The sequence below is a fragment of the Coffea eugenioides genome, chromosome 9 (genome assembly GCF_003713205.1).
Source record: "Coffea eugenioides isolate CCC68of chromosome 9, Ceug_1.0, whole genome shotgun sequence".
Classification (NCBI taxonomy): domain Eukaryota; kingdom Viridiplantae; phylum Streptophyta; class Magnoliopsida; order Gentianales; family Rubiaceae; genus Coffea; species Coffea eugenioides.
The window spans coordinates 2,336,509-2,359,807 of record NC_040043.1 but is presented as its reverse complement, the minus strand read 5'-3'; the positions used below and the strand labels follow the sequence as shown (position 1 = coordinate 2,359,807).

Below are 23,299 nucleotides of genomic sequence, written 5' to 3'. Positions count from 1 at the left end.
AGTTTGGGCTAAACCCGATTAAGTCTCACAGCCCGAATATTATGTGAGATGAGTATGAGCTTCACATTTACGAACCCGAAACCCGAAAATGATTCAAATTAAATGAGCTGAATTTGAGCTCATCAAAGCCCGGCTCATTAGGCCCGATTGACAGGCCTATATGCAGCAAATGTGAGAGTATTTCTTCGTCACCGGCGGCTTTTAGTACTAGTACTTTTCAAGTTATCTCCTAATCCTAGTGAATAATATTATTGTTAATTATGTGATGGTGATATTCTCCTTTCCTTTTTTTTTTTTTAAACAAAAAAATTATGTTATCTAGTCAAGTCAAATGGACACCCTCTGCCTCTCTCAAAAAATTGCATACATAAATAAGTAACATTCCAATTTCTAACCATTGATTTGGGAGTAATATTCTAAAGCCATCTTTTTGATTGATCGACCACCCACAAGTAGTCCACAACACATGATGAAGAAAGGACTGTTCAACATCTACACCCCCCCCACACACACAAAAGAAAAAAGTCCTCTATTGAACGCGTCAAAACAAGCACACACACCCGCATTAAACGTATCGTCTAGAACAAGCCTTTTTGGTCAAAACACACAAATCCATCCCTACTTAAGTTAATACTACTGATTTAATTTAAGCAGTTTGTGATGATGATATTAAGTTAGACCTTAACATTATTATACTGTACTACTAGATAAGACCGTATAACTGCATTACTCACTCACTGAAACGGAAATTTAATTTTTTTCCTTTGGGCAAAACATACCCAAAAGGGAATTTTTCTTGAGACAAGAATTGGGAATTTTTCATGTTGTTTAAACTGAAGACAACATATATAATTCAAGAATGGTTTCGTTTTAAGTGGGCCATGGATGATAAGATTTGTGTATGGATCATGGATGGTATGTGCAACTGTAGTAGTTTATTAATTAATTGCAGAAAGTCCGAAGATGTCCGTACGTAAGGTTCAGAGGGAGGGCGCGTTGTTGTTAATTAATTTGGTAAATTCCAAATTCGCAGTCCCAACAACAAAGAAAAGGCCACAATTAGAAAAGTCCATATGACTTCTTCTTCTTCTTCTTCTTCTTCTTCTTGTGAATTAGGATTAGGAGTAACAACAACATTTCAACAACAAGTACTACTCCTCTGCAAATTTTTACATGGTCAATAATCATTCATTCATTCATCACTAGCATTTTCATCTCGTTACTCTACACATTCTTCTTCTCGCCCGGCCTCCCGCTTTCTCCTGAAAAATTACCCATTATATTCATTCTTCAAACCTTACCCAATAAAGAATTTCATTTTTTTCCCCTCTTGAGGAAATAAAGAATTTGATTCAAAGTTCAAACAATACATACGTAAATCCCTTTTTCTGGAACCTTTTCTTGTTTTCTGACATCCCAAATTTTTGATTCCCTTTTTGGTTACCCATCTTCCGGCGTTCCGTTTATTTGTTCTTTTTTTTTTTTTTTTTTTTTTTTTGGTTTCCTGAGGTATACTAGTCCCTCCACTTTCCTGTCCTCCTTCATTCTCATTCACATTCACATTCAGTTGAACAGCATTCATATGTGTTATGTAATTTTTCTTCACTCCAGCAAATGAAAATATGTCAGCTTCCTCTCCTTTTGCCAGCCCTGTTTCTTGGTTTTTTCCGAAATAAGTAAGCATATGCTACTAGTATATGTCAGTTGCTACTATCGAAAATTTCTTTCTTTTTCCATGTCAAATATGTGAGACTCCACTTTTGGTTGTTGATCAGAGCCCATTTCTGCTGGCTGTACCTCTCTATCTCACGTATGCTACTACATAATACTACATAAGAAGAAGAAGGAAAAAAAAACAGTTCTGATCTTTTGATATTGTAAGAATTTGCTCAACGGCGAATACAATTAGAATTGGTCGGTTGAGTTAGTATTGGTTGAACTCAGCTACAAGGATTGGCGGCATTGAGAATTTCGATTCTCGTCGGCAAGTATGAAGCTCTTGGTGCGCGTAATCGAAGCCAGGGATATACCACCAATGGACCCAAATGGGTTCAGTGATCCGTACGTGAAATTGCAGTTGGGAAAGCAGAGGTTCAAGACCAAGGTGGTTAAGAAGTGTTTAAATCCATCCTGGTGTGAGGAATTTGCTTTCCGGGTCGATGACTTGAAGGAAGAACTTCTCATATCTGTGTTGGACGAAGATAAGTACTTCAACGATGACTTTGTTGGGCAGATCAAAGTCCCTATTTCTCGAGTTTTCGATGCTCCAGACAATTCCCTTGGCACCGCTTGGTACACCTTGCAGCCCAAGAACAAGAAAGCCAAGAACAAGGACTGCGGTAACTAATCTCTTTTTCTTTCTGGGCTTCTACTATTTCTGACTTTCTTATGATCCTATGTTTTGCTTTAGTGCTCAATTTGGCATTTTTGGTCTTCAATAGCTGTTGTTGTCGTTGCAAAGATGAGGTAGTTGTCAAATGTTAAAAGCTAAAAAGTTTCCATTTTGGCAAGTTTGGTGTCATTGCCAATTGCAACCGGGACTTCAATAGTACTGACACTGTTGTTGTGTTCGACTAGGTGAAATTCTTTTGACAATATGTTTATCGCAAAGCAATTCGTTTGTGGATTTGCAATCTGGTGGTGATAATGGCCCATTGTCAAGGAAGTACGCTGACATGACAATGGGTTCTCCCTCAAGGCCTGCTAATGGTCCCCCGAGATCACCTTCGCCAGTGAGATTAGAAGAAGCTGCCCCTGCCCCTTCTAAGGAAGAAAGGTCACATGCCCAAACTTTTGCTGGTCGAATTGCTCAAATGTTTAACAAAAATGGGGATACAGCATCTGCCGCCACCAATAAAGTTCCTGACGTCTTGGAGCCATTTGAAAGTGCAAATTCGGCGGATGATGAAGACAAGTCTGATGACCAGCCCTCCTCAAGCAGCTTTGAAGAACTTATGAGAAGCTTGGAGGTGAAAGAGCAAGGGGGCGACATTCCAAGCAACCTACCTGGGGGAGTAGTTCTAGACCAAATGTATGCAATTGCACCTCATGAGCTGAACTCTTTACTCTTTTCACAAGATTCAAACTTTTTCAAATCTGCGACGGATATGCAGGGATCCACAGAGTTGCAGGTAGGGCCTTGGAAGTTTGAAAATGGTGGTGAAAACCTTACAAGGACGGTTTCCTATATTAAAGCTGCAACTAAGTTAATTAAGGCTTTGAGAGCCACTGAAGATCAAACTTATCTGAAAGCTGATGGCAATACTTTTGCAGTTTTCTCGAGTGTGAGCACTCCAGATGCTCCATATGGTAGTTGTTTTAGGGCAGAAGTGCTTTATTGCATCACTTCAGGGCCTGAGCTCCCATCAGGGGAACAATCTTCTCGGTTAGTTGTGTCATGGCGAATGAATTTCTTGCAGAGCACTATGATGAAAGGTATGATTGAAAGTGGGGCAAGACAAGGTATAAAAGATAGCTTTGTGGTATATGGGAATTTGTTATCTCAAACTGTGAAGCCGGTTGATATGAAAGACGTCAGTACTGAGAAGGAACAGGTTTTGGCATCTCTAAAGGTGGAGCAACAGTCAGATTGGAAACTGGCAGTCGAGTATTTTGCCAATTTCACAGTAATATCTACTATTTTTGTAGGGTTATATGTCTTTGTGCACATTTCTCTGGCCATGCCAGGAACAATTCAGGGGCTTGAGTTTGTTGGATTAGACTTACCAGATTCTATTGGTGAATTGGTTGTCTGTGGAATATTAGTTCTTCAAGGAAAACGGGTGCTGGAATTAATGTCGCGCTTCATGCAGGCCAGGGTGCGAAAAGGTAATTCAGTGCGCCAGAATTGCTATTAAATTCAACAAGTATGCAGTATTTGGTAAAGGAATTTTTGAGGTCTCCATCTGTCAACTTCTAGTTGGCAGCTGGTTTGCCTTTAGCATCAAATGGCTTTGCACGTACTGAAGAATTATTGGCTTTATAGCTTCTTTATATGTTCCATTGTTTCTTTTGTCTTGCTGGAATTCCTCAGTTGAGTACTACCTCTTGTAGCTTTTTCTGCTGCATTGCAACGTCCTGGTCATATTATTATTTTTGCATTAATGTTCTTTAAAGCCAAGATTTTCTTTCTCAAATTTTAACTGCAGGCAGTGATCATGGAATTAAAGCACAAGGAGATGGTTGGTTATTAACTGTTGCCTTGATTGAGGGAAACAATTTAGCAGCTGTTGATTCAAGTGGTTATTCAGATCCATATGTGGTCTTTACATGCAATGGGAAAACGAGAACGAGCTCAATCAAATTCCAGAAGTCTGATCCTCTGTGGAATGGTATAGTTGTTTGTTTCTCTGTAGCTTTTATGTCTGTCTAAATCATCATATCAGCAGTAGGTATGTTGATGGCTGTATATTCACTCGATTAAACTTGGTTGTTGCACCTCTGGTTGCTTGCAGAAATATTTGAATTTGATGCCATGGATGAACCTCCATCAGTGCTGGAAGTGGAAATTTTTGATTTTGATGGACCTTTTGATGAAGCAACCTCTCTTGGGCACGCAGAAATCAATTTTCTGAAATCTAATATATCAGATTTGTCTGACGTTTGGGTTCCTCTCCAAGGGAAGTTGGCTCAGGCATGCCAGTCTAAGTTGCATTTAAGAATTTTCTTGAACAATACAAGAGGTACCAATGTTGTCAAAGATTATTTATCTAAGATGGAAAAGGAAGTGGGAAAGAAGGTAACTTTTTGTTTGGTCTTCCATTATTTAATATTAATTTACTTAATGGATCAGATTTTATGGTCTTTTTGATTCCATTCTGATGCTGTAAACCAAATCTTCTCTAGATAAGATTGCGGTCACCTCAAACAAATTCAGCATTCCAAAAGCTTTTTGGCCTCCCACCGGAAGAATTCCTCATCAATGACTTCACTTGTCATTTGAAACGCAAGATGCCCCTCCAGGTAGTTCTTCAGTCTCTTTCTTCTTTCTTTCTCTTTCCGGTTTTATTGTGCAATGGAAATATATGATTTGGTGTAGTTTTCATAGTTAATGTGATATCACATTTTTAAGATCGTTAAGGGTATGCATACTTTATTTATCAGCACCTTCATGGTGTTCAGGCATAAAAATGATGCTTTTGATGTTCATTACTTTTTTTGGATATTATCTTATGTCTTGCAATCTTATTGTTCAAATGTAGGGCCGTCTATTTTTGTCTGCTAGAATAATTGGGTTCCATGCAGACCTATTTGGACACAAGACAAAGTTTTTCTTCCTTTGGGAAGACATAGAGGACATTCAAGTTGTTGCTCCTACTTTGTCTTCAATGGGTAGTCCTATTGTTATCATGACGCTGAAGCCAGGCAGAGGCTTTGATGCAAGGCATGGTGCAAAGACACAAGATGAGGCGGGGAGACTGAAGTTTCATTTTCACTCATTCGTGTCATTCAATATTGCAAACAGGTAATTTCAAGTAGTAGATATAGTAAGAAATGACGGTGACTATTAGTTGTGTTGTTTTCTTGCTTATTCATTTTAAAATTTTTTTGATTGATTTCTCAATGCCTTTGAGCACATTATCAAATTTACTCTCTGATTTCTATATGCTTCCTTTCGGAATCATGTCATTTCTGGCATGTGCGGGGAGAGATAGGCATTTCTGTTACAATATTTAGGCAATCATTCATATTGGGCCTGATGGACATTAAGATACCTTGGAACTTCCTATTTTCGTCCAAAGGACCTTCACTCATACTTATGGGTGTATCAGTCCAATTCAAAGATTTCCATATATTTCCAATTCTGTTTATTTGGGTGTCAAAGATAAAGAGTTTTAAGTGGCCAACTGAATAACTTATTTTATCACCTTCCCAAATAGATCCGACCATTTCTAGTGAGGTTATTATGTTGCCTGCAATTTGGTTGACTACCCTCTGAGCAACTACGAGATTATTTTGGATCTCTCTCTAAAAATTTCTATAGTACAAAACTTGGGAGATTTTTGTAGCTGATTTTAGTTTTCTCTTTGAAAATGAGACTTATTTTCAAAGCAGCTACATCTAGATATCAGCCTCAATCTTTAATATGATGACTTAATTCTCAAAGTATTGGAGAATGAACTGCTAACCAAGATCCATGAACATGATCATGGGACACTCGTCAACTTGGTGGACTTGGTTTTCTTGGATAAAGTAGAATGCATTAAGTTTTTAAATAACATGCATTTAAAAGCAAGGAGCTCACTGTTTTTACCTATGGGTGCATTTGGTAATAAATTTATGTGTCCTTGTATGTGGTATTTGGCTCTGTAGTGTGAATGCACTGTTTTGTATAATACAGAGTTTTATTGCAATTTTATGTTCCCCATATAATGTCAAGGGATCATCCTTATTTTATCCCAAGAAATCACGTGTGCACCAAGCAATTTTATGTTCCCCCTGTAATACATGATGGTTGTTGGTTGAATACTTATATCTTTTACATGTGCAATTATCATTCATCTACTTATTGATTGTTGCGCCAAGCAAATATTGGACTACAACAGAATGAGCGTCCACCATACATATGGAATCCTAAACTATCAGTGTTAATTATTTAGTATCCAAGAGTGTGTACGAGTTGTGGTGTCCTGACTGATATTTGAACTGACACTTGTTGATCTTGTTTTTTGGATGTGTCTGCTTGTAGCTCCTCTTAAAGCATGAAACTTTATCATGTTCTCAGCTCACATGGATCTTTTAGAATTTAAACCGCAAATCCTTGCTGCCATGGTTTTTGGATTTTACGGAAAATGCCCTCATCTTGATCTTCACTTGACCTGTTCTTGAAGTAATGTGAATCTTTGCTCCCCCCATCCCCATCTAATGTTTGTTTTTTCTGGTTTCATTTGGCTCATACCTTGCTGGTCCATATGTAAATATACGACTTTTGACGGGTTTGATCTTTGGATGTCTAATATTTCAAACTATTATGTTTGAAAAAAATGCATTTATTCGCGATGCTTCATTATTTCAATAAGAAGCCACCTCTCGTATGCTTGCACAAATTATTGACTTTGGTGATTTGACAGACTGGAAAAATGTGCTTCATTTTTTCCAAAAAGGAAATTTAATTGTGGATTGACTTTTTACTCATTCAATGTAAGAACCTGGAATCCAGTTCGTTGGGTGTCTGACTTCCTAGTTGGGAGATGAAAATGGATTTTGACATTAAACATGTGCTTAACTAGTTATGCATTTTCTGCCGAATAGGACAATCATGGCTCTGTGGAAGGCGAGAGCCCTGAGCCCTGAGCAGAAGGTCCAAATTGTTGAAGAAGAATCTGAGACTAAAAATCTCCAAGTGTCTCAAGAAACAGATGAAGATTCTGAATCCAAAAGCCTCCATGCTGAAGAGAGTGGGTCATTCTTGGGTGTTGAGGATGTCAGCATGTCTCTGCTTTATTCTTCTGTTCTTTCTATTCCTGTAAGTACATCTCCACCTTTAGCTTAAGACGCTTCTAAATTCTCAAACATTATGCACTCATCTGGATCACAAAAATTCATGTGTTGGTCATTTTCAGATGAGTTTCTTCATGGAGCTATTTGGTGGTAATGATCTTGATCGTAAAGTCATGGAAAGGGTTGGTTGTCTTAATTATTCTTACAGCCCTTGGGAGTCTGAAAAGCCTGATGTCTACCAAAGACAACTTTACTACAAGTTTGATAAACGCATTTCTCGTTATAGAGGAGAAGTGACAAGCACTCAGCAGAAATCTCGTCTTTCGGAAAGAAATGGTTGGGTCATAGAAGAGGTTATGACCCTCCATGGAGTTCCACTTGGTGACTATTTCAACGTAAGAACACTGCACCTCCAAGATGCCTGCTTGTTCTGTTGTGACCTTTCTTTGGGTTTCTTTATCTTCATTGCTCAAAAAGCTCTCTGTTAATGTAATGTTGCAGCTTCACATGAGATACCAGGTTGAGGATGCACCATCAAGATCCATGGGATGCAGTGTCCAAGTTTATTTTGGATTAGCATGGTTGAAGTATACAAGACATCAGAAAAGGATCACCAAGAACATTCTTGTGAATCTGCAGGAGCGGCTACTGGTGATGTTCAGCGTACTTGAAAAGGAATTTGTTACAGGGAGATAGATGGATGTTTGTATGAAACCTGTCGGCAACAATTTTGTGTTATTTCCAGGGGGAGTAAATATTTCTGAAGGCCTTCCCTTCCACTGAGTTCTCTCAGCGCAGTATGCTTAAACTTGCTGCTAATCGTATCAGACCCGAGCTAAGTTGATATCTCGGGTGGTCATCGTGGAGATGTTTGCTCCCGGAGAGCCCTTGCTTCATGGGCAGGGTATAGCTATAGGAGAGCATACTCAAAAGGAGGACTTGCGGTTGGTATTTAGTTTCTGGGTGAAAATATTTTTAGTGTGAAATAGACTCAACTCTCAAGAGAGGACTGACTCAAGGAATGGCCCTGGGGGCTGGAACCCAGGTATTAGTTGGTTCTGGACATGGTGGAAATTTTTTAGTTCAAGCAGATCCTCGACCTTTATTATTATTATTTGTTTAAATATGAGTTGGGAGATCTGATTTACAACAAGCAGTTACCACTGAGTATGAATTGTAACATAATGCAAGTGTGATTGTATCAAAATATCCATTCTTTGGTTTAGTCAGAGTGTGACACCTCTGATCAGTGTCTGATTTTTCATTGTAGATGTGGACCATTTAAGGTACGAATGTTCATTTCATTTTGTTAATGACACTAAATGCCCCATTGTCTGTACAAGCGATGGTTATAGACATCTAAAGTTTAAGCATAATTTAGAAAGGCTTCCTTCATGTAGTTTATAAAACTGCATCGACTGCCATTGCTAGCTCCCACTGCAACTACTACTACGAGTTGATAGAGGGTAGTTGTTATGGAGTTTCATACAAAGGCTCGTTGGGTTCTGAGTCCTTTCCTTATTTATGGCTCTCTCCTTCTCCATAGCCCATGCAGGATAAGGATTCAGTATAATTGTGTTTTGTACAGTTTCATTCGATCATTATACACATTTAAATTTGAGGCGTATAAATACATCACTTTTATTTCGAATACGATAATATAATATAATTGTACACCAAATAATGTAAGAAGTATGACAACCAAATCGAATCACATTTGACCATAACTGCACTGGCCCTCTTCCATCCATACAAGTTTGATTACCACGATGTATAATGTATATAATTGTACATCAAATAATGTAAAAAGTATGATAACCGAATCGAATCACATTTGACTGTAACTGCATGGCCTCTCTCCCATCTATACAGGTTTGATTACCACGGTGCGTAATGTAAATAATTAAGATGAAGTTTACGAATGCTAGTATTAAAAAGAGAGAGAGAGAGAGAGTGAATATGAAAATAACACAAACATCATTATGATGCACACAATAGCTACTATACCAGTATATGCTGCCGTCCAAAAGATGGTGATGAGAGATAGCTGGTGGGGTAATTATTGTTCACTATAATTTGTATAAACATTGGGAGAAGGTGAATGTTATGAAGACAAAATCTCAGGTGAAGTCTGTGAAAAATAGCACTCTGTCTATGAGTATGCAGTATATGATATTTACAACGAAAAGGCATAAAAGACTAGACAGGGATACATTCCCCATTAAGTTAGAGGCCCAAACAAAACGCAAGCCGAGCCCCGTCATCCTCTTCCTTTTATATCTTCAATCCGCATCGGACTCGGCCTACGTCTGCTGTTGTCGTCGTCCACCCACGCTTCCCTTCATTCATGTCTCAAATCTAAGTGATAAACCCACCACCACACCACCTGTCTGTCAATGCGATTAATATATTAAATTAACCAAAAAAAAAAAAAGAAGAAAGAATTTTAAACAAAAATCTTCCTGCGCTTTGTTACAAGTTTTTTTTTTTTTTGGGTGGTATCTTGTTGGGTCCGTCTGGCTGCTTGCCTCTTGCTTCTGCTTCTTCATCTTCATGTTGAAAGAGAGGCAGTAAGGTAAATCTTTCAATCTACTCACTTTTCCCGGGGGCTGGGGGAAAGAGGGCATCTTTACATGGTCTTACTTAGTTGCTTCATGATTTCCGGTATTCAGTTTGAAGATCATCATCCTTTTTTTTTTATATGTGTATTTAAGATCATCATCTTAAATACACATATAAAGCTTTATGCTTAATTTTTGGGATTAACTTATACGTAATTTTTGGTTTTTTTTTTTTTTGGGTTGAAAAGGGGGGGGGGGGGGTGGTGGGGTGGCTTTCTGATTCCCATATGCTACCAGAAAGAATAAATGCCAAAAAAAAAAGAAAGAAATCGAGCACCCCTAATATCAAAGTTTTAACCTTATCGCTGTTTTTGGTATTTTTGCTGTTAGTGCAGGTGGTATTAGGCGGTAAAGATTTCAAAGCTTTTCCAGGTGGCATTTGTTTCTTCTGTTTGTTTGCTGCTAGCAACCTGCAGTTTGTGCAGGCGATCGATTTGCTCCATAGGTCTTGATTTTGTTGCTTACTCTCTGCTAGTGTATGCCCTCAGTCTTTGCGTCTGTTTTCCGCTTTCAGTCCATGGAAGTTTTGGTGGTTGGGGTGGGGGTGGGGGGCCGGGCGTAAATCTCATCTGTAATTTGTTCATTGCCGACTACCTTAGCACTATCGAGATTCTTTCTGTAGATTTACAGTCTTAATATGGTTTTTCTGAACTAGTAGGTTTTGTCTGGAAGCTTTATCCGAGTCAAGTGAAGCGCCTGTAGACTTCAACATCTGTTTGAAGTTCTGTGTGTGTGTGTGTGTGTGTGTGTGTGTTAGTTGAGGATGCTGGAGCGCTACCATTTACCTAATATCTGATTGAAGTGTACTATTTCTTAAGAAACTCTGTGCAAGAACGAACAACGATTACAATTCTTCAAGAAAATGTATGGGAGAGCTGGTCTTGATCGCTTCAAGAAGGCTCAAACTTCGGAACCATTTTCTGTCAGTGTGAGTAATTCTTCTGCCAATGCTAAATCACCCACACAGCCTTCCAATAAACCACTTGCCAGCCCTTCTGCTTCCAACTCTCAGCACCACCTAAGCCAGTTCCATAACCAAAACCCTGGCTCCCAGAAGCCTCTACTGCCGGATGTTGCACAACCTGTACCCCCTGTTCCCCCAACTCAGCCAGTGACTCAGGTTGGAGGGGGCCAATCAACTTGGCAGCCCCCTGATTGGGCAATTGAACCTTGTCCTGGTTTTTATTATCTTGAAGTCATCAAGGATGGCGAGGTTCTTGATAACATCCATTTGGATAAGCGGAGGCACATATTTGGACGGCAATTTCAAACTTGTGACTTTGTGCTTGACCACCAGTCTGTCTCACGGCAGCATGCTGCTGTCATTCCTCACAAGAATGCAAGGTACATAACCAACCACCTTCACATTGTTATGGATCATTTGAATTTGATTCAATTTCATGGTTTTATCATGAATTAGATGAAAATATAATGTTTTAATATATCTTAAACCAAAGAAAGTGAGGAGCACAGTGTCCTTACTTTCTGTGGATCCTCACAATGAGATGATGGTTGAACTGTTTCAATGTGCGTGCCTGTTTTCTGTCCATTAAAGATGGCCAATGTGAGGCTAGTTATTTTGTTTTTGCTAACCTGAATCAACCATTTGAAGAGAAGCCCTATTGGGCAAGGAGAGGATAGGGTAAAATAAAAGCTTCCCTTAGTTCAACAATAATTTTCTGTCCACAGCTGGCACTATTGCCACAAAACCTTGAAGGGCTCCACTTGCACTATATTCTCACTTGACTTTTTAAGAATTAAAGGACCTACCCTACAATGATAAGGAGTAACTTCTGAGGATTCTGCATATGTGGAAAGCATATGAGTTTCCAAAATCTACTGCTTTTCTAAGGTAATTGTGGAACTGAAATGCTGAATAGAATGATCAGTGCAATTCCGAAAGAAAGCAGAAATGGTTTTTGTAGTCATTATGCAACTCAAGGAGGATACTATAAATGTGACATACCCGACAAATATTTATGGAGCAGCGGCATTGATGTAGACGAACAAGTCAAGTGCAAAATTTTGACTAGTTTAACCCATCTTGGGAGAGAGTATATAAACAGTTGAATGTCTGAGCAGAAAAGCATGAAACTTCTAGGCTAGGCTAGTATCAATTTAGCAGAATGATGAGTCCTCATAAATTCATATTTGACATCTTTGAGAAGAGAGGTGCCAAAGATTGCATCTTTCACACTTTCAGTGGTTGGCTGCATGCTTCGATTCTGCAGTCAGAGGGGCTAAAGGCTCTCTTCCACCTTTATAACTCGTTTTAGGAGCTTCTGAAGTGTCAAAAGCGGCAAATCTCTCATTCTCTCTCTCAAGCACAGTTTGTTGCTTGCTCTGCCTTCTATTGGTTTTTGCTTCCTGGTAATCAAGATTTAAAAGGCATGGCTAATAGTTGGAGGGTTTGCTTTACTTCCTTTTCATTTTATATCTTATGGCCATGGTTTTCCTAGTATCTGTGTCACTTGGACACCGGATAGTTTGAACTCAAATCTAACAAAGTATGATGTGTATGAAGCTAGTATCTATCATGTATGAACATGGGGGGCTGGGTTCCCTCTGGAGATTGTTCAAGAGCATGATATTTATGTGTTATACTTAAAAATTTCAATCTCATTTGGGTTGTGTGCCAATATACTTGCTCTACTGTCCTCCAAATATGTGACTGCTACTTTCTTGGATATCTTAAGTCATTTAGGACGCTGTTAGTTTCATCAATTGCTGACCTGACATCTAGGTGAACTTTTGGAGTATTTCCCTCAATTGTTATTTTTTTGTGCAGCATATACGTGATTGATTTAGGATCTGCACATGGCACATTTGTTGCAAATGAGCGGTTAACCAAAGATTCCCCTGTTGAGCTTGAAGTTGGGCAGTCTTTACGGTTTGCAGCATCTACGAGAACTTATATATTGAGAAAGAACAATGCAGCTCTTTTTCCTCCACCAGTACATCCTTCAGATATTAATATACCCCCACCCCCTGATCCTTCAGATGAAGAAGCTGTTGTGGCTTACAATACATTTCTAAATCGGTATGGGCTGGGCAAGCCAGATGAGTCTAAATCTTCTGATTTTGATAGCTCCTTACAGGGGAAAGATGAGAGGGCAGCTAAAAGGATTAGGAGAACAAGAGTGGCTTTTAGAGATCAAGTAGGGGGAGATTTGGTTGAAGTAGTTGGAGTATCGGATGGAATTGACGTAGATACGGAGCCTGGTCCACTGGGTGTTAAAGAAGGAAGTCTTGTTGGGAAATATGAATCCCTTGTACAAATTACGGTGATACCCAAAGGCAAGGAACAGTCCTCCTCGAAAGAAGTCGGTGTTTCCCAAGTGGGCGTAACTGAAAAACTTAAGCAAGTTCTAGACAAGGTAAAAACTCCTATAAGGAGTGGGATTTATGATGATCTCTTTGGAGAATCCTTTTCCGGTAAAGTTGGTTCGTCTTGGGCATTTTCCTCCGCTAAATCTGGTGAGACGCAAGCATCTCCAGCCAGTGAGATTGAAGGGACAGCTGATGCTGCCTCTGGTGGAGAGCTCGATAGTAGCTTAAGTGCGGTTGACAATGAGGTTGATGATGATTTATTTGGCTAGCTTTTTGGCTAAGTTTTTTAATTTTTTAGCTGATGAGGAGGTTTTTTTCCTTCTGTAAAGAGACATTTTTGTTGTACTTCGCTGTTAAATATCCTTTGTTTTGCATCCTCATCCGAGCTTCCAAATTGCACTTCTTGAAATTTTTAATCTCTCCCTCTAACTTGAACCTTTATGATTTGAAGGAATTGTACTGATCAATTGTTAAAGCTTTTAGTTAATTAGAGCCTTTGAACCCATAGTTGAGATAAATGTTTTTCTACTGCTAGCGATCTACTGATTGCCCTGGTACTCACGGTTTCTGCCTAATTGTTGCTAGGGTAATTGTTCCTTCGTAGCATTTCGGTGCTGCGTTTTACTAGTGGCCCATGAATGCATGCTGTAGTTTCTTTCTGGACTGCGAGGATTTAAATTCTCTCATCTGAAAGTTTCTTCACCCTACTTGATCAAATTGCATGTAGCTGTTCTAAGGACTCAATCAGACGAACTATTAAGTGTTCATTCTGGGAATGTTTTTGTCTGCCAAAGTCTTGTTCTTCCTAGTTGTAGCGGTTCTTCGGCTGACATGGAAGCATGCAAGTAGTGTCTGCTAGAAGTCTCGTGCCTGTATGCAGTGTGGGTTCTAAATTCCTTCTGCCCTCTGTACACTGGCAAGTGATGAGGGGGTAGGGGACTTATACGGGTCCTGAAATGGTTCTCCTGAGTAGCTGGGGATCTGCATCTGCCCTCTTTTGCCCTTGGAGAAACTGTAAGCAGGAGGCGGGTTGGGGAGGATGGAAAAGCAGCATTAATTCACGTGCTTATAAAAGGAGAACGCAGTTTGGACGAAAAGGAGAGGAATCGATTTGTTTATTTAGTTTCTATGGAAGCATGGAAGGAATAGAACTGTAGATTGTATATTACCATGGTCATGTTTTTCAAAAATTTATTTTTCTTGCGAAGCTTGAGAATCTGATTCTGCAAGTTTGCTTCATAAACCTGTCAAACAAATTTCCAGATTAATATGAAAAACGCAGTTAAGACTGGTTTTGTGGCTTGATCCTGAAAGAAGTGTTCCTGCAATTTATTTAGCTTCGGCAACAAAGGTGCTTAAACCGAAATATGCTGCATGAATTGTTTCAATTGGTATCGCCTCAAAATGTAAGGAAATCAGGAATTTGGCAACATTAAAGAAAGAGGAAAATCATGAGCGAGACGGGGAGATAAAAATGACCTGTTTCTTTTCGTGTGCTTTTGCCGCTGCCTCTCTATTTTTGATCTTTGTACGCTCTGCCCTGCGTGCAGTCTCTTCCTGCGTCTCGATTACACCTTTGTATCTCCTCTTCTTCCGACGACCCTTGACCTTTTCAGTTCCACCCCCGTCGCTGTTTTGGGAACAAATGAAGTATCTTACTGAAGGTGAAGGACCCCCAAAGAATGTGATGCTTGGGACACCATGGATATAATTCCCTTCTAGGCCAAGGCCATTGCCGTCGCAGATTCCATTACCATAATTGTATGCTTGTTCAGAAAAAGGTCCTATCCCATTCCCACCTCCTCCAGCAACACTGTGCACGTTTTCAGAGGGATCATTGCAATTTCCCAGGGCAAAAGATTTGGTACCGCTTCCTTGATGATCATCATGTTCATGATCAGCCATTTCCTCTATCATCGCTAGAGACTCTTCAATATATCTGGCCAAACCCTGTTGCTCATAATTAGTAGTAGTAGTTGCTGTTGAAGTACTGGAGTGGTTAGCTGCAGTAACCCCGTGTTGGGTGCAAAGAGTAGTACTGGAAGTTGGAGTTGCAGGCGGCATTGTAGTCTCAAACGCATCGAAGTCATCTAATAAAACCTGGCTAGTTCTGGCGAAACAACTCTGAGTTTGAGGCGGAGGAAGTGACTCGTTGATGTTTGCGTTGTAAAGGTTGAGCTGATCATTAATGGCTAAAACGGATTCTACAAAGTTGGTAGAGCCTCCTCCTCCTCCTCCTCCTCCTTCGGGGAATGCTGGCATTACTTTCTCAAGTTCATTAAGATCGAGTAAGAGCTTGTCAAGGTCAGCGTCGGTGAATTTACCAAACCTCCTCCTCCTGCTGCCGCTATCGCTGAGATCGTCATCACCATCACTATCTCCCTCTTCTTCAGCAAGCTGTAAAATGGGATCCATGATTTTCTTGAAAATTAACAGCACTGGATTTTGAGATGAAGCAGGAAGACTTGTTAATTTATTAACCAATCTCTTAGTTTGATGCTTTTAATTGAAGATTTAGATGGACGACAAATGTACGTGGTTAATCAGATGATATTATTGATACCCCCTCTCCATGCAGACAGCAAAAGAAGAGATGGAAACGTGAAATCAATACAGGCTGATAATATCTACATGGTAAAATCAATTTTATATGTTTCAGTTTCCTCTCTGTGGTAAAAGTAGTGCTTACTATTCTTTTCCTCTCCTCTCTGTAGTCTGTCTGTAACCATACATGTCTTTTGCGTGAGCCAAGCAGCAGTACCATTTCTGGACTTGATGCCTTGGTTGAATTTATTCCTATTTTTAAAGCAGAATTTTGGAAACGCCTCAGCATTGTTTTGCAAAATAACCTCTAAGATTAAAGTGAAACCCAATAATTATTATTATGCACAAAAAACTCAACGTCCTAAAAAGTCACCCTCTCAAACATGATGAGACCGGCCGGCGGAAGCTCCAAGTCCGATTGAGCTTAATTATAAGAACCAACAAGTTACAAAGAATGCTCATCCACCAATAAGTTTAACCTTCCCACCACAAGTAAAATTATAAAATGCCATCCAACACCTCTCTCTGGTCTATTCCCAAATAATTACTACTTCACCTCTGGTTGATGTTTTACTTTTAACTGACGACAATTACTCAGAAAACTAACAATAATAATAACCTCAAAAATAAAATGTTACTACTTCAAAGGTGGCGGGTAGTTTTTAGCTTTACACTTTCCAACTTCCACATACAAAGCAATAAAATGTTCTCGAATTGCTTAATTACAAAAAAAAAAAAAAAAACCCCCCGGTCAAAAATCTTGTTCTTTTCACTTTTGATTTTCCAATTTGAGCTTCTCCAATTAGATGAATTTTAAACGTTCCCCTGCTCTTGTGGCATACTACGTACTTCAAGCCTTTTATATAAAATATAAAACAAGTAATCGAAACTCATTGGAAACACATTAAAAAAATGGTGACCCTTTGCAAATGTCTTTGGCACTCGAGCGAAGACTGTTGTCGTTTTTTTTTTTTTTTGGCAATAATCTGAATTTTTAATCCTTACAGAGATGTAACTGATCAGACTTCAATGAGTATCACAACGTTAAAGTATTCTTCTATCGGAGAGGGTAAACTATTTTGTAGTAATATTTTATGGATGCGAGGTAAGTGAGACGAAAAGCTAGTTGACTGGCTCAGCGGTGAACACGAAAGCTTTCAGTCAGAAAGAAGTCCAACAGCCTCAACAAAAATCCTCTGGTAGGTAAACACACAACAAATACTCTGTAATTTTATTAATTCAAAACTCAACAATAACAATATCAAATTGTGGCCTTTCACTAACGACAACTCACAATAACAATACTTATTAGAGGTTTTCCCTCAATTCAACTTTTTAAAATTCAATTCAACTTTCTAAGGAACAAAATGTACTAGATTGTAGATTATAGAACTTCAAAAACAAACACAATTGTAAATCAAAACTTACTTGGAACTGGCTTAAGATTTCCCTAAACTAATACGGAAATTAAACAAACAAAAAACTAACAGAATTAGAAAATATAATTTAGTTTAATTCCATCATTGTCTCCCCTAAATTAAACTTTCCATTATAGTCACTTCCAATACCATCTCGAACTTGAGTCTCCATGAATAATTCAGTCACTATATGAACGATGTGAAACACCAACTTGCAATTGTTTTTCAATTTCAATTTCACGTGTGGTAATGCATGGAATTTGTACTTTTAAATAATTTCTTGACTTGATTACTTCGGTCAAAAAACTCAAACATGTTCACCTATTCCTGATTAAATGACCCATTATTTAATTCATCCCTACATCATCAAGAAAATCTCCCAACACCACAAAATCATAATTTTCACCAATAAAGTTTTCAACATAACCATATTTTTTTTTCTTTAATTTTTCACACTAAAAATTGCATCAATTTTAGTTGAACCATAATTTTCAAATAATTTATCCACTCCACAATTGATTTCAACTATTGGATTTTCTTCGTCAAATACATTATCAACTCCTATAAAATCAAGAATTTCTATCTCATCACAATCTTCAATCACATCATTAATTTCACTAATGATTTCTTTTTTTTCTCTCAACCACTTGTGAAATTTCTTTTTTGAATCATAAATTTTTCATCTTCATGTGCACCCAGGGCTTTTACAATTTTTTCTTTCTTTGTCTCATTCAATTTTTTTTTTTCTTTTTTCATCACAAATTTCTTCTCTACCATGACCACAATAAGAAATCATCAAAATTTTACAAGCCTCCCTTGCTATTTTTGCACATATGAATTTTTTGATTGTACATAACTGGACTTTTATACTGACATAGTGATGTCTTGCGATTCAAATATCTATTTCTCTCTAACGCTCTTTAATTGCAGTGCTCAATAATTCCACGCCTTGTGTAGGTTCTGTGAACCCCTTTTGGGCAATATCCCAAATTCAAACAATTTGAAAAAATATTTTCATCATTCAACTTCAAATCTCAAATTCATTTTTACCATCGAAGAAAAAAACAGCATAACATTGTAAATAACATGGATCCATATTTTAATTTCATGAATAAGCTGCAAGATCAAAACCTAGGGTTTTGATACCACTTGTTGACCAACAAAAAAATCATGCACAGTGAAAGCAACTTTTTACACATATAAAAATATATGGAAAGAGGAAAATAATAAACACATAATAAATGTTCAATAATTTTATTAATTCAAAACTCAACAATAATAATATCAAGATGTAAACTTTCGCTAACAACAACTCACACTAACAATACTCAAAAGCTTTCCTGTGACAGCCCCACCTCCCCCTAAGGCGAACCAAAGGGTTCGGCGGGCCGCCTGCCCAACTCTCGCCAGGACTCAGTTGAGCCGTTAAAAGAAATCGAAAACGTTCAGGAAGGTAATAGCGCTCTCAAACGATTCAAAGTCGCCAAATGGCAAAACGAAAATCAACACCAAAAATGAATAGTGGTTGCCACATCACCACCCCGCCAGGAGCCCAACGAATACAGATATGACCATATAACTCGGAAAAACATTTCCAATCCAAATAGGATACATGAACAGGGTAAATAGTTTTATACACATACGTTTGTAATTTTCGGAACAAAAGAAGATAATTAGATCAAAATACATTTAGGGTTTTCAACTATCGAGGAGCTTTACAAAAATATAATAAAACTAGCTCGACTCGTGCGTCAAAACATCTTAGCCCCAAAAGTGGTTCCCTGTAAGGAAAAACAAAGATAACGGGAAGGGGTGAGTTTACGTTCAATGGGGTACCAAAATAATACTCCCTCTGTCCCAATGAATCTGTCGTGCTTTGGGAATCCCACATTTTTTCAACAGTGCTCCGATTTCAAAAGGTAATGGGTTATGTTCCAAGAATGCCCCGGTTGAATTAGCTATGCAGCCTGACGTGTTGCTCCATTGATGGTAGGATAGAGTAGTGATATGATTGTGGGACCCATTCATATGATATATTTTCAAGCCCTTTTGGAGAAAGTGCAATGCACGAATCCTGCTGGTTCTAACGTGACACTCACATACCATCACATGAAAATTCTCTATTTCACAAGTGAACTTTGGGGCCCACTAAAATATAAGAATCTTGTTGTAAGATTTAAGGGTATCAGTGGAAATCGGTGAAAGTTTTTATTACCATTATTGGTAAGTGACACTAATTTTGGGACGGACTAAAAAGGAAAGCATGACACTTCTAATGGGACGGAGGGAGTAGCAAATAAGAAACATGGAACTTCATATTCAATTAATCACATATGTGCATCAAATAAAGAAGTGAACAAACACCATAGACAGAAAGGATAAGGGTGGCTCTCAGGAGCCGAATTCTCATTTGCTTTACCGAAATTTGATCGAAATAACAGTTGACACTCCGTCAATGTTACAGAAGTAACCAATACCGTAGACTCCACTTTCTTCGATTCCTTCCACCTCACATACCCCCACCGGGCCCGAAATCCAATCAGTTCAGAAATGGTAATACTCCAGTATATCGGAATCAAGGGTCTCAATACCCAAAGATCCCAAAACAGACTACCGTGGTTCGTTATCTAATCGACCAGGCCCTTGCCGGCCCGACTCGAGTAACTAGCCATAGGTGTTAAGCTCAGAGGTCACAGAAAGGTCGTTGGATACTATCTTCCAAACGACGGCAGAACAGATACAGATAACAGATTCAGATTCACACCAAAAATTGGCATATGAACAGACAAGAGAACGAGTGTGATAAAGTACACCCTCGCCTCCAACAAAATAAATAGATAATGCAGTCGTTCATATCACAGATTGCATGTATAGAAATCGAGTTAAACAACAAGTAAGGGGAGTGGTACACTCACCAGTTCAAGTACGGATGCTTCAAAAATTTTCACTTCAAACTAGCTTTAATCGCCAAGAAACCCTAAAAGAACCAAATGAGAACAATTGAAGGTTCCACTTCCAAAATCAAGTATACAGAACGCACATGTGAGGCTCGACTACCAGTCGTATGCCTCGCCAAATAAGTCTAATGCAAGGGTGCAAAAACATAATTTTTGGGAACGAAAAGGTAACATGAAGACCTAACTCAAACAACCTAAGAGCCCTTCATTTCTACCAAAAGGCAATTCAAACTTAAAGGAACCAAACGGCCTAGAAAATTGGACAGCACTTCCCCTAAATTTCTTACTTTTCCAGCCATCAATCACTCCCAAAGTCACATACAAAATAAGTTCATTCAATAGCCGTTCAGTAAGCTCCAAGTAGTATGAGTACAATTCAAGCTAGGGAAAAGTCCAGAAATGAAAGTTAAGCTCTAAACCAGAAAAATAGTTTTTGACATCATTTTGCGGTTTTGGTACCATTGGCACTACGATTATCAGATGGAGGTACAAGATACACCGTTTCGAAGCTAAGAGATAGGGCTACAATGTTGAAGAAGGCTACTCTGCCCAGTTTCGAGAGTAACTAGGTCAAAAATGCAAGATACTAAACCAGAACCGCAAAAACAGGTTCACAAACTGCATTCTGATTCAAACATCATAAGTCAGGCTACCTAAGTCCAAATCAAGTGATTCCAAAGCCATCCGAAAGCTAAGATACACGGATACAATTCATCAGAAGGCACCAACAACCAAATCAGAAGCATTCCCAACCAAAATAACCAATTACAGACGCAATTATCAAATTCGGGTAGAAACAGGGCAGCAGGGGTATTTCAGTTTTTTCTCAAGTTACGTTGCTCCGATTGACCTGAAATTTTGTAGACATTTCTAAAATATCATTCTCTACAACTTTCATGTTTTAACCCAAGGCCAATTCGGCCTCTAACTATGAGGTACTGTACCGGGCAGAATGTAAGAACATGAAACCCTAGCTTTCCAAACCACTTCCAAAACAGAAATTTCTTGCAATTAACCACTTTTTCCACCTTCTAGCTTCCTTCAATATTATTTCCAATCATCATACATGACCACATAATAATAATCATAGGAAAACAGAAAAATCACCAATAATTATAAAACTTCACCAATTCAACCAAAATCAAGATATAATCCATAAAATTACATCTTAAACTACCACCAACCATGAATTAAATATCCTTAGATGGAGGAGAGAGATTCCTTCACCACTCACCTTAGTAACACAAGAGAGGGAGCAACTAATCACCTTGGCCTTCCAAACAACTCCACTAAACACCTCACAATCACTCACTTAAGGTTTTCTATGGAACAAAAGCAAGATTAAATGGTTGAGTTGTTGGATTTGAGCAAGAGTGAATCAAGAATTTGGAGAGGTTTTCTTTCTTTTGCTTAGAGAGAGAGAGCCGGCCACAATAGCTAAGAATGAAGATGATTTTTGGTAATTTTTGGTTTATTTAGTCAAATGGTAAAACAAGAAATAGTAGTCAAAAGGTAAACCCAATCTCCAAGTGACACTTGTCACTTCTTTAAATGCATCTCTATCACTTTGTTTCCTCTCACACCAATCCACTTGGGTAACCTCTAATTATCTCTTAGCACCCGATAATTTAAACCCAGTATCCGAAACTTAACCTAGTTGGCCGAATTTTTCCGAACTTTTCGCCCTAGCGGGTCCCACGTCCGATATATACTCTTAATTTCTCAAAACCTACCCGATACTAGAAAACTCACCTAAAAACTATATTTACTCATAAAAATTATCAGAAACTTTTTGAATAAAGAAAATGCAGAAAACATGCCAGTAACCCGAATAAAACCTAGAAAATGGGAAAAAAATTTACGGATTCTCACATTTCCCTTAACTTTTCAAGACTCAATTCAACTCTCCAAAAAATAATGCATTAGATCGAGTAGTAGTATATATAGATTGTAGAATTCCCTAAACAAACACAATTGCAAACCGAAACTTGCTTGGAATAGACTTGAAATTTTCCTAAACTAATATGAAAATTAAACGAATAGAACACCAAAGCAAGAAACTAAAAGAATTAGGAAATATAGCTTAGTTTTATTCTATTCCATCAATTTTGTATTGCGAACAACCAAATAGTTTTGCAAAGTCTTTTACGTCAGTTCATCAAGTCTCTTATCTGTATCGTGCCATGCCTCGAATTATTAGACAATACCAAAAAAGTTGAACGGATAAAGCTATTCAGCGGATGAGGAATTAGAGCAGAGAAAATTGATCCTTGAAGAAAATAAAGATTTTTATTTTTCCGGAAAGCGTACTAGCGTGGAGCTGCATGCTTAATGTCGAGCATCATGATTAAACATTTGCATTATCGATGAGTTGGGACCTGAAAGTTGGCAAGCTTGTTGAGTCGTTGGAGAGACAAAATTGATAGATAAGCCATGAGATGATTCGGAATGTTTTAAGCTTTTCCATGATTCTAAAATGAAACGCAATTTCAACAAGCATTATTTGACCAATTAAGCTACGAGTTTTTTTAGGATGAACACTTGCTGGTGCATTTAACTTATACGTACTATCAAAATTATCATGCCATGTACATATTTACTTTACTGCTTACATTTTAAATATATACTTTCCTCATTTAGTTGTATTGCGATTTGATTGTAGCTTTACATATACAACATTCTTTTTAAAGTTTCACGAGTCATAAATCGATTATATTCCACAATAAAAGTGTATCACCCTGATAAATAGTGAATGTAACCTAGCTAGTATCCTAAACTCTTATTAACAACGAATAATACAAAACTATCCGAATTGATTTATTATTAGGTAATTAATTTGTCAAAGATAAGTTAATCCTGAGAAAGTATTTTAAATCTTTCTCTAAATTAATGAATGTAAGTCCGAAGTTCAAATCTCACACTCCCACAATAATTTAAACAGTGAGCCACTACAAAAATGAAAAAACTATCTAGATGGACCTTTCCTCTG

At 38.2% G+C, this 23,299-nt stretch overlaps 2 protein-coding genes across 3 annotated transcripts; both read left to right on the top strand.

Moving 5' to 3' along the window:
- Positions 1-1,200: 1,200 nt before the first annotated feature.
- Positions 1,201-8,758, top strand: LOC113783501 (C2 and GRAM domain-containing protein At1g03370). Its single transcript, XM_027329650.1, has 9 exons — positions 1,201-2,339; positions 2,578-3,828; positions 4,149-4,331; positions 4,455-4,738; positions 4,846-4,962; positions 5,202-5,464; positions 7,252-7,465; positions 7,563-7,835; positions 7,942-8,758. Exons 1-9 carry the CDS (start codon positions 1,991-1,993, stop codon positions 8,134-8,136), a joined length of 3,129 nt encoding a protein of 1,042 aa, XP_027185451.1. The 5' UTR covers positions 1,201-1,990; the 3' UTR covers positions 8,137-8,758.
- Positions 8,759-9,679: 921 nt separating this feature from the next.
- LOC113783377 (protein phosphatase 1 regulatory inhibitor subunit PPP1R8 homolog) lies at positions 9,680-13,894 on the top strand. 2 transcript variants are annotated; one of them, XM_027329495.1, is made up of 3 exons: positions 9,680-10,015; positions 10,397-11,405; positions 12,850-13,894. In XM_027329495.1, exons 2-3 carry the CDS (start codon positions 10,924-10,926, stop codon positions 13,658-13,660), a joined length of 1,293 nt encoding a protein of 430 aa, XP_027185296.1. In that variant the 5' UTR covers positions 9,680-10,015; positions 10,397-10,923; the 3' UTR covers positions 13,661-13,894. The 2 variants fall into 2 exon arrangements, with proteins under 2 accessions (XP_027185296.1, XP_027185295.1); XM_027329494.1 differs by lacking the exon at positions 9,680-10,015 and having other exon boundaries at positions 10,278-11,405.
- The last annotated feature ends 9,405 nt before the right edge of the window (positions 13,895-23,299 follow it).